Genomic DNA, 11419 nt, shown 5'->3' with positions numbered 1-11419 from the left:
CCTATAGGCAAACACCTTCAGGGCAAACGGATCTGCAGACCAGAAGTCTACTCTGTAATTCAGGATCTGAGATCTGAGAGAATGTATAATAAGTGGAACGCTGTCTCTCCTTTTTTAAAATATTTATTTTTAAGTTATAGTTATAATTTAGATTTCCTGAAATGTTCACTAAGAACATCTTATTGGTGAAGATGCTCTGGATTAGTTTAATACAAGTAGCAGAATTATTCTTTGCCATCTTTGATGCTTATTATTATATTATATTATTATTATTATTATATGCTGCTAATTTGAAAGCATGTTGCAATAAAACAAACAAAAAAGCATAGCAGTAATCGCTGTTTTCATGTGCTTGTGAGGTATCAGTAAGGTCAATGACAAAATTCAGGGTTCAGGGTGATATGCAGCATTAGCTTGACTATCTCTCACATGTTTTCATTGTCTCTTGCAGGTCTTGTGACAAACTGCAAATAGAACTTCTTATGATTTTCTTGCAGTGCTTATATTTTCCAAAAAGGCCAGATTCTCCCACCTGAGCCGTGGATTTCTGCAGTTCCTCTAGAGCTCTGGTCAGTGCTCCCCTTGCCCAAAATATCAGCTTGGGTAGACAGCTACGTCTCTGTTGGTTTCTCTTTATTTTGGAATGATGGACCGAACAACGCTGGGGATTTACAATCCTGCTTTAAACATTTCCGCAAGTTCATCCCCATCATGTCTGTTGTGTTTCTTGGTCTTCATGATGCTGTTTGCTCACTAATGTTCTCCAACACTCTGAGGCTGCTCTGTTTGGTTGATTAAGTGACCTCTGAAACCAATTGTTTGCACTGGATTTTATTTTGTGATTTAACAATAAAAGGGGCTGAAGTTGTTTGATTTTTTTAGGTTGTAAAAAACATTAAGAATATATGTTTGTTTGTTTTAAGAAATGAAGTATATGTGGGTCAGATGGGGGTTGAAATTCATTGGTCTGACTGAAGCCAGTAAATTTCTATGCGAGTGTGATTTTAGAGGAGGTGAATTGGGGACTTGGAAGAAAGCGGAGGAAGAGGAGGAAAAAGTAGGAGGAGGAGGAGGAGGAGAAGGAGGGCCAGCTGATGTTCCGACGTCACACTCAGACTGACTGAGCTCCGGGGTAGAGGCTCAATCTGCGGCCAGCGGCAGCAGAGGTGGTGGGGAGGAGAGGAGCATTTGATCCGCGTCTTTATGCGCCCCCGCCCCCTGTGGCTCCTTCACCGGCGCAGGGAGAACAAAAGACGGACAAACTGCCTGATCACAGGCGCCAGCCCTGCTGCTGCTTTCTCTTCTTCTTCATCATCATCGAGACTGCAGACCGGGGGTTATTAGCCTGATGCTCAGCTCAGCTTGCTAGCCTTTGTGGCAGGGACTCTCCATGCACCCACGGACCCCCTAATCTTTACCCCTCAGAAGCGGGCTGGGAGAAGCCTCAGCTCCTCGCATTGAGATTCTCCAAAAAAGAAAAAACAAGAAAAAAAAAAAAAAAAAAGATCAGCCTCTGAGTGGGCAGACACAACAGCAGAGACTGCGCACACCTCCGGCTGAGGAGCATCTTCTGCCCCCCGGGCTCGGTTCTACACGTCGTCGCCTTAGTGTGCAGCCTCCACAGCCTGACAGGAACCGAGGGGCGATTGATGTGCAGGCTCCACCGCAGATAGGATACAATGTTGCGCATCGCGGCCAACGTGTTGGCGGCAGGGCTGCTTTTCCTGGGATTCCTGCACGGTCTGGAGGTGGTCGCTCCGTCCAGGGCTGTCGATGGTAAGCGGAACTGATCCAGACATAACCTGGAGTCCCGATTGAGATGCTGGGAGAGAACAACGAAGTGTGCGCACGCTGCTGATTCTTTTATGTTGTCTGCATGCAGTGAGAGTAGACGGTACCCTGGAAGGCAGGGAAGTCGGTGGAGGAGACAATTAAAGCCGCCTTTTGTTTGGGAATATTGCAGCGACTTCATGTTTCCACCTCAGTCATTTGCTTCGTTGGCTAAAACAAGAGGCACAATCAGATGTTTACTCTGATATTCCGAGATGAAAACGGAACCATAGGCCGTCAGACCTGGTGTGAAGGATGTTTACAAGTAGAATTTGAACTGCAGTGAGGTCTGAAATGCATGTTAAGTTTGTGGGGCTTCACTGAGTTCAGCATCGGCTCTATGTCTGTGCTGATGCACCACCAGCCTCATCACTAAAACATCACTGGGTTGTCTTCAGTCACAAACTGACTGAATCATGACCAGTCACAGCTACTGCCCCGTCTATTGTCATTCTAAGTTAACATTCCAGTCAGTTCCTCTTTCATAAACATTGGAGCTCAACAAGCAACAGGCATGCATATCAATGCCTATAGGTGCCTGATTGTGTCTACATCAGGGTTCTGTCTGTACTGTAAAGACCAGTCCCAGATTTCCACCTTCACTTATTGGCATGTATACTTTTAATGACATTTTAGATACAAACTTCTACTCTTATCAATCTGGCTTCATCATTGGGGTGTTAGAAATCCATTTAGGATTTAAATCACAGGGTTCAAGTCTTCTTCAGTACAGCAGCTATTCCTACATCCAAAGTAGAAACATTTGGCTAACTTACAGCTTCCTAGTTTAGGCAAAAGCAGAAATATGAAGAAGTATTTTCTGCCTTGCAAAATGTCTTATTTTTGCTTCTTTGTGACGCGTAGATGCTTTGAATTGTTGAAATAACAATTTGAATTTAGTGGAACAAAAATAGAAACCGTTTTCTATTTTTAACTAAATGATAGTTTAATTTATTAAAGGGAAATGGGTATCCAAACCAACCCGGTTGTATGAAGAAAAGTTACTGCCCCCTAAATCTAATAACTTTTTATTGCAGCCTTGGTGGCAACATCTGTCATCAACTGGAAATGTTTTTTTGTTCTTTACTGTGGAGGAATTTCAGCTTACTCTTCCTTGTTTTAATTGTCCAGACTGAAGGGATATCCAGCATGGATTGGTCTGTTAAAGGCCATGCTGCAGCACTCCAACCTGAATCATTGAGCTGAAAACGCTCTTTGGCCTTTTGGTTCAGGTAGCGGTCCTGTTCTTCGAGGCTCTTAAGGGTCAAAATCCAAATAAAATACCACCTTGATGATCGAGCCTGCAGCCACATGCAGCGTAGGAACCCTGTCTTACAAAAAATGTCTCCCGCCTCGATTCACAGTTACTGTCTCAGTGAAGCGTTCCTCCCTCTGAGTTGGTTTGTTTTGGGTTTAGGTGATGAGGCAGCCTTGAGCTGTGCAGCTGAAGTGATTAAAGCCCCATTGGGATGTAGAGGGGCGTAGTGAGCTAATTTATTGTGAACACTGATGACGCTTGAGCAATGTAATTCTTTGCACACTTCTGTGAAAAACCTTAAATTCTTTGTTTAAATTCTTGCTCTGACAGTATATTTAGAGGAAGAGCTGTTATTAAAGAGACATTTTCTGACCTATCAGGGTCAACACGTTCATTTAAGCTCAAAATTATTCATAGACAGGACCGGACAAAAGTATCAGTTTTTGCTAGAAAGCTGAACATGTGATTTGCTTCAAAACAGGTTCCTGTGTTTTGTAGCCCCCATTGCCATTACCCTAATCTTTAGCTCCTGCCACTGATTCTTTATCAGATTTAAGTTAGGCCTTTGACTGGGCCAACATTGACTTTACCTCCAGTCAGAGGAAAATAAATTGGCAAAATTAAAATGTTACTTTTACAAACCTATGTTTATAATTAGAGTAATTCGTATTTTCTACTGGATTCAAAACTGATACTGTTATCAGAGAAGCTGTTGCAGTGGTATCGACCAGGAAAAACTTAATTAGAAAAGCTACCTTACTTCCTATCAGTCACAATGACAGTACGTCACTGTTAGCCTGAATGAAAGACACTTGTTTCTAGGACTTTCTAGTTGGCTTCTTTTTGCACAGTTTCCTTTAGACTTCAGGCATACTTCAAACTGGCTCTGAAGGTTTTCCCTTTAGTTTCTATGTTCCTCTGTTGCAGGCATTACAAAAGAGAAGGGGGTTCTACATATCCCTAAAGTTTAATTGGGTCTAAAACACTCTTTGTCCCCCAGAAGAGACCTCTGTGAACACTCTGAACTTGTTCAGCGAGCTCACTGCTAATTGGGCATCCAGTGCAAAAAAAAGAGAGAAAAAATCCCTAATGAGATAATTCACATCACTTCACTCTATGGAAGTGCTGTCATGACAAAAAAGAGACCAGTGGCCCCTTACAAATGTTACAGTTCTGCCCTTCTCAAAGCCATTGTGGTAAATTCCTTCCTTATGAGACCAAAATGCAGAGGTTTGTTTGAGATATCTATCTAAATTGGGGTCATTTAAGCAATAAACCCTCTTCATTTCAAGTGGCACAGAGTCCTTCCTTCTCGTGCTGCAGCGGCTCTCTTCTACCCCCTGCAGACATCTCCGCTGCAGCATTTGTTGAAAACATTTGGCCGTCTGTGGTGTGATATTGACACAGTGACATCCAAGAGGACAAATGTTTATAACGTTAATGTTTACTGGCATCTAGAAGTCAGGGGGAAAGCAGGGAGTTAATCTGTCTGACTTTTGTGGTTGCTTTGCTACTCATACAGCCTTTAAAAGAGCAACAGGTGAAGAAGAGTTGAATTAATGAAGCAAGTGCATCTCAATAAGGGAGAATGTTATTGAAAAGCAGGTGTAAGATGAGATTAGATATTTCTTTATTGATCCTTTTCAGGTGTGTTAGCAGCACAGATAAAGATAGAGAGGTCATATAAAAAAGGTCATATAAATATGACCTTCTACCTACAGCTTATATGGATTCAAGCCCGATTGGAATGAAGTTCAAGCACTTAATTCTCTTAATAGAAATGATTCAGGCTTACAGTTATTAAAAACTGAAAACCCAGGTCAAAATTAAAACATAAGACCAATAAAAACAGTATATCCATGTGCTTTAAGGTAGGGACGGGCAGTCATTGTATTTTTTTATTATTATCAGGGAAAAAAGTGAAGATGTTAAGAAAAATTTATATTTATTGTTAGTTTATGGAAGTTCACAAACCCTCCCAAACTGACATTGTAACTGCAATGTTGCTTTTGCTGTCTGAAATATATCTTTCCTTCAGCACTCGTTCAGTAAGAGCATTTTTTAAATCGGTTTATATTGTTTTGATTGGATGCAACTGGTATGAGCCGTTTAGCTGAGCTGCATCTGCTGTTAATTGTTGTGAATTTTTAGCTAAAATTTATCACAATAAATACCACAGAAATTATCCCGATTAAGTCTTGAAGCTCATATCGCCCATAACTACGTCACAGTATTTGCACTTAATACTTGATTGAGTAAGTTTGCAATTTTAACCAAACAATATGAATTCAAATTTGGAAGAAAAAATGTTTTTTTTTTTAATTTTCTAAAGAGTTAAATTTTTGGAGATATTACATTTTTCTCTGAGTGCAACAATATTCCCCCCCTTTTTAAAAATAAATTACTCAAATAAATTAACTTTTTGATTATATTCTAATAGTGATGCACCTGGGAAAGCTGCTGAGTTTAATTCTTAATAATTGGCTTTGGTTGGTGCACCGGAAAACACCAACAACTTTTAGATGTTTATTGTTGACAGCTGCTATGCAAGGCGGTAAGGCTTAGCAGTGAATACAGTTTAAAGCTATCTCTGCAAGAAGTCTTTCAGTTCTTGTGCAGGCCAAAAGCATTGCCTGGAAAATCTGCTTCATTCCTTTGTTATTTGCATTCCTGGGATAAACTGACAGAAATCCTTCCTGCATGACGACCAAAAGGTTTAATAATAATCATGTAACACCCTGGAATCACGTCGAATCTAGAGCAAGGCCTAATTCTGCATTTAAGAGATTACAGATATAGTTTTCTAAATAGAGACCAACAAAAGTTTCGTAATGAGACTTGGACGGAGAAAATGGAACAGAGAAATGAGTTTGTTTAGCCGTTTACCTGACAGAGGTTGGGGTCCTGGCTAAAGGTCGGACTGAGAGTTAGCTGCTGTGTTTGCAGCCACCAAACAGTGATAATTAGGTCTGATAGGAGCTAAGGCAAAGACTGGGACTGGATGGCTAAAGCACCAAGAAGAGTAGTGGAGCAAAACAAATATAGATTTGTCTCAGACCACCCAACTAGATTTAACAGGACAATGCGTTTCAACAACACATGACCCCACAATATGCTCCAGGATGTACACTGATTCAGTGTTCCCTCTTTCTAGACCTGTTTTTAAAGCCTCACTGCATGTAGACATTGAAACTCAGGGTCTTGTTTTATCACTCAAGGCTTCAACTTTGTCTTGCTTCATGAAAACAGACAATTGGCATAGCTAAGTGTGGATTTAATGAAGAAATTGATGTTGGTCTAATTGTATTTCCATCACCTTTTATGTTGATTATCCCAGTTCCTATCTAATGTTATAATTTTATATTAATGAATCACATTTATAATTTATTTAACTCCTCAATAATTTCTCAACATGATGCTCGAATGATTATGGGGACGGCATAAGATTCTCCGAGCGTGACATTTAAGAAAGATATCATGGTTTTGATATGATTTGGTTACTTACTTACTGATACCTCACAAGCACATGAAAACAGCGATTACAAAACATTAAGTAATTTTATAGCAAGGTAGGGTATTATACAAAATTGACTTTTTTGAGCTTTATATCATGTTATATTATTCCCTCATCACTTACACTTGTTTGAGAAATCCTGGAATCTCCTGTGGCAGCCATTCAGGAATACCTAAAAAACCTTCTCGCCAAGCGCCGCCTATTTACCCAAAGCTCCTCCTTGGATTTTCTTTGTGCTTTGGCCACATAGCTCCTCTAGACTAGCAGTAGCAGCAATTAGCAAACACCTGGTGGAACCGCTTATTTGCTGAGCTTATCATGCAAACTACAATGGAAGAAGAATGATTGTAAAGGGCATCAGTGGAGAAGCATTGCTGTGATGATGTCAGATTTCTGTTAAGTTGTTTTTGATATATACATATGTGGGAAATTTTCTGCCATAATCCAAGAGCATACATTTTCAGTCTGAAAGCAGGATTTCACGTCTTTCTTCTCAAAACTTGTAACGCTTGTACTCAACTTCTCCTCGCGCTCACATTTAGTCTCTGCTTGGACTCTCTGCTTACTTTTGTAAACACTTTTTGGCACAGTCGCCTGGCAACCTCTCAGCTAATAGAATGAAAGTGCTGTACTGGATGCATTTGTTTCCTTCTAGCGGGTGTGCCTGTGTGGCTACTATTGATTGTGGCAACTTGCACCACCCACTGCATGTAGGGAGAAACAATGACGTCATCTTTCTGCTCCGTAGTACACTAAACATCTGCCAGGAGTGCTACTAATTGCTAACAGCTACTGACCTTAGGCAGGAGTTTGTTCACCCAGCCAACTCCCTACATCCAGTGGGATTTAGATGCTGAGATCTGTTTTTGGTTTGGCACGTCATAACTTGAGTTTTTGTTCAAGTGATGGATCAGTTCTTTTTTTTTAACCAAGCGACTAGCTGAATAGTTGGTCGTGCTAGCCCGCAGTCAGTTTCTTTAGATGACACACATTTTTTTCCTGTACCATTCTGCTAGTCAGTGAACTAGCAGGGAGCATCTACAGAGGGACATAGGCAGCCTACGTTACACCATTCTCCATACAGCTGAATTAAAACTCTTGGCACTCTGACACTTTCTCTGGCATCCCATTAGGACTCATAATAATAGCAACAACTTGATAGGAGCTCTTTAAGGGCTTGGTAGTCCTTGACACCTGCAAAACTGGCCAACGCCTGACTGTGATTGTTCAGAGTTAGCTGTGAAATAATATGGTTATGAAGTTATGTATATTATGCATAGTTAACTTAGTAAAGGAGGACAAACAAAGCTGTTTAAGGGTTTTTACTGGATCTCTTGTCACACAAATCATTGGGGATGTGGACAAATGTTTCTGTTTTTCTACTTGGAATCAGACAAGTAGCAAGCAGGTGTAGTCTATGTTCCCCTTTTTTATGGCTTCTGTTCAACGCTTTTCCAAATGATAAACAACAAAAAGTTTGATTAAAGCTACGACTCTCTTTTGTGCTAAGGAAAAAGTTGATCATTTTTCTTTAAAGTGGGAGTTATGGACTGCAGATTCTTGTAGGTTTAGAAAAATGGCAGAGCAAGCACAGTGAGAGTGACCCACTTTCTGCTGCTGTAAAGAAAACCAAAACAATGAACTGAGTAGCTAAAGCTCCTGTTACGTGAGGAGATCAGCAGAGTCAGGTGATAATATCTGGATTATTCCCAGACCTACAAAATCTGCTACATGCAGTTAAAATTAAAGTTTTCTCTTGCCGTGTAACTAAACGTCTAATGATGCTGGAAGCTGAAGCAATCAAAAAACATAGCTTTACATGTCAATCAGCTTGCCTCTGGATGAAAATCCACACATCTTTGATAGATATGAAGCCCAAACAGGAATCTATAGTGAACTAGTAAGATATTTAAATCCTGAAATGTGTTTCTGATATACAGTAAGTGCAGGTGAAATCATACATGTTATTGCTAAAAGAATGTACTTACCAAATGAAGTAGTGAAGTAATGTTCAGGTTGTGAAACATTACTTCACACTTCAGTTTGTGAAGTAATATTTCACAACCTGAACAGGAATCTACCATAATGAAAACATATAAACTTGAGCGACGTCCCATTTTTGATCTGTACGATTTAATGTAATATCGGCCCACCTTTTGCATCCATGACAGTATCAACTTCTGGGAAGGCCTTGGGAAGCGAGTTTTTGTGATTATTCTGCAAATTTTCTTAAAGCGGACTTGAGAAGTGAGACACTGATGTTGGATCAGAAAGCCTGGCCTCAGGTTGAAGTCAGGACTCTAAGCAGGCCAATCAAGTTCTTCCACACCAAACCCACTGATCCAGGTTTTAATGGACCCTGCTGTATGCACTGATGCACGGTCATATTGGGACACGAAGGACTCATCCCCAAAATGTTTTGATATGCTAATGGATTAAGAGCTTCTTTCACTTGAGCTAAGGGGCTGAGCCAACCTCCTGAAAAACATCCACACTCTATAATACTATCCGCACCAAATTGTAGACTTATACAGTTCAGAAAAAGTGATGTTCCCCTGGCAACCACTAAGTTCTGGCTCATGCTTTGGATTAGCAGACAGAGCCATGTTTTTATCCCTCCAGAGAAGTTGTCTCAACTGAGTCCCATGGTGTTATGCTTTACAGCACTGCATCCAGTGCTTTGCACTACACTTGGTGATATAAGGCTTGGCTGCATCTGCTTGGTCATGGAAACCTCTTCCATGAAGTTCTGCATGGACTCTTCTCGAGCTAATCTGCATGACGCATGAAGTACGGAGGTCTATAGCTAATGAAAGTTGGTGGCTAAGTTTTGACATCCAATAATTTTCTCTTTGATGTGATTCCATTAACAGTTCACAGGACAGTATTTAATAGAAGGGAAATCATTATTGGATTTATTGCACAGCCTTCCTTTTACAAATGTCTGTAGAAACCATCTGCCTGCATAGCTGCCGGACATTATGCACCTGATTTCAAAGATCTGGATTGATTAGTGAATCATTGCAGCAGAATAGAATGTGTCACAATAAATTTTCGTCCTCATGATTGCTGCATGAAGCAGGACCAAACGTCACTATTCATATCAGCTGAGTTCCCATGATCAAAGACTCATCGTCTGCTCATTAAAGCTGCTAAAACCCAAATATCTGACAGCTTCTAGGGTTGAATCTTCTTAAAATGTTCCAGCTCCCACGCATGTAGCTGATTTAGCCATCTAAAATATGGCTATCATATGAAACAAAGTTATGTAATGGTCAGGGAGGATGAGGTGTGCTGACCCTTCCACAGCAAAAGCAAAAGTGAGCTTGGTTTCCTTCTCATTTTAAGAATGAAAGAACTGTTCATGTTGATATGTTGATCACTGTATAATCTTGACCTGTCAGTCCGCAATGGGCTTTACTGTCTAATTGTGTTTTGCTGAAACACAATTAGAGGTCAAGTAATGGTATTGTACTCTTGTTTTGTGATAAAGGCCCAATACATGTCTCAGGAGAAATCTCCTGGTTGCTCCATTTATTAGTTTTTCTTAAGCTCAAGCCTTTTTAGTAAAAAATCATGAGATTGTAATCCCATCTAGAGAGACTTCATCCAATGAAAAAACAAACAGGACTTCTCTGTGGTGCTTTACAATGAATCCTCGGTAACTCCATTTCTAATGAGTGATTCCTCACTCCTTCACTAGCAAATTTTGCATTTCATAAATTACATAACTTCACGGTTGCAAATATTTTTCATGTGCATGAATGTTTTGAACAAAGCTATTTACTTGCATGCATCAAAACATTCAAGTCATCATTGTAAGCATCTTAGTAGAGCTGAAACCCAAAAAATTGATAATTACATATGATCTCACCTGTTATAGTGTTTGTTATTTTGATAGATACATACATAGAAAAAAATAAACCACAAAATTTGGTTGCAGTTTTCAAGTAATTGTACTGCATCTTATTGACATTCTGTTATTAATACAATAGAACTGAGAGTATTGAGCTAATCTTAGATGCCCAAATTTTCTTTTTCTCACATTGCTTAGTAGGGTTGTTTCAGCCAGCTGACTACCAGTGCACAGCACCAGGTAGGGGGAAGGTTGTAGTGTTTTGGCTCTTTGAGTCTTCAGTATGTCCTGTGGCATTTTACTAACATTAAAAACCTTGCATGCCTTGATACAACTAGTCCTTATCTAAAATACATAAGACAAATAATCAGAAATACAATTTCTTTCCTATTTTTTGTGCAACAGTTATTGAAGGAGGTGTATAGTTTGAGTTAGTAATGTTTTCAAATATCATCCATGCAGAAACTGAAACTTTATCGGGGGTGGAACAACAACAAAAAAGTCACACTTAAGATTAATGTTCATCTTTCTCCTCATTTCTGTGTTTAACAAGGTTGATTCATGTATCAGAGCTCATTTGCATTTCATAATAAGTACGCCCCCTTGTTCCACATATGTGTGCCGTGAGGAGCCACCGATAAGCCAGAACTCATTTCCACTAAGTCCTCCACTGAAACTTCTGCTCTCTGATGTCGGCGCACATACTCTGCAAACAAGGAGACACGGTTAAATCTATTTTAATGAAAATGATGATTTGTCTAAATGCTAATGAAATCAGACACTCAAATAGCATAACAGTAACACACTGTAAGTTTATTGTGTGTTTGTTACCTAATTAAATTAGATTATTGGTTGAGCCAAAACATGCAGTCATTTACAAAATTGTGAAGTAACGTTTCACAACCTGAACAGAAACCTGTTCCATCTCCCCGCTCACCACTCATAAATGTTGTTTTCTTTC

The 11419-nt window shown here is 39.9% G+C and overlaps 1 protein-coding gene across 7 annotated transcripts in view; it reads left to right on the top strand.

The window, feature by feature from the left end:
* The first annotated feature begins 1107 nt into the window (after positions 1-1107).
* LOC102238427 (low-density lipoprotein receptor-related protein 1-like) overlaps positions 1108-11419 on the top strand; it is a 111380-nt gene continuing 101068 nt past the window's right edge. For all 7 annotated transcript variants that reach the window (XM_023325551.1, XM_023325549.1, XM_023325550.1 and 4 more), the window contains exon 1: positions 1108-1776. In XM_023325551.1, the coding sequence (XP_023181319.1) occupies positions 1680-1776 (97 nt within the window). In that variant the 5' untranslated portion in view covers positions 1108-1679. The remainder of the gene's footprint in view (positions 1777-11419) is intronic.

Source organism: Xiphophorus maculatus, chromosome 20, assembly GCF_002775205.1.
Source record: "Xiphophorus maculatus strain JP 163 A chromosome 20, X_maculatus-5.0-male, whole genome shotgun sequence".
NCBI lineage: Eukaryota > Metazoa > Chordata > Actinopteri > Cyprinodontiformes > Poeciliidae > Xiphophorus > Xiphophorus maculatus.
Note: the sequence above shows the minus strand (reverse complement) of the source record. Positions and strands in the feature narration are given on the sequence as shown.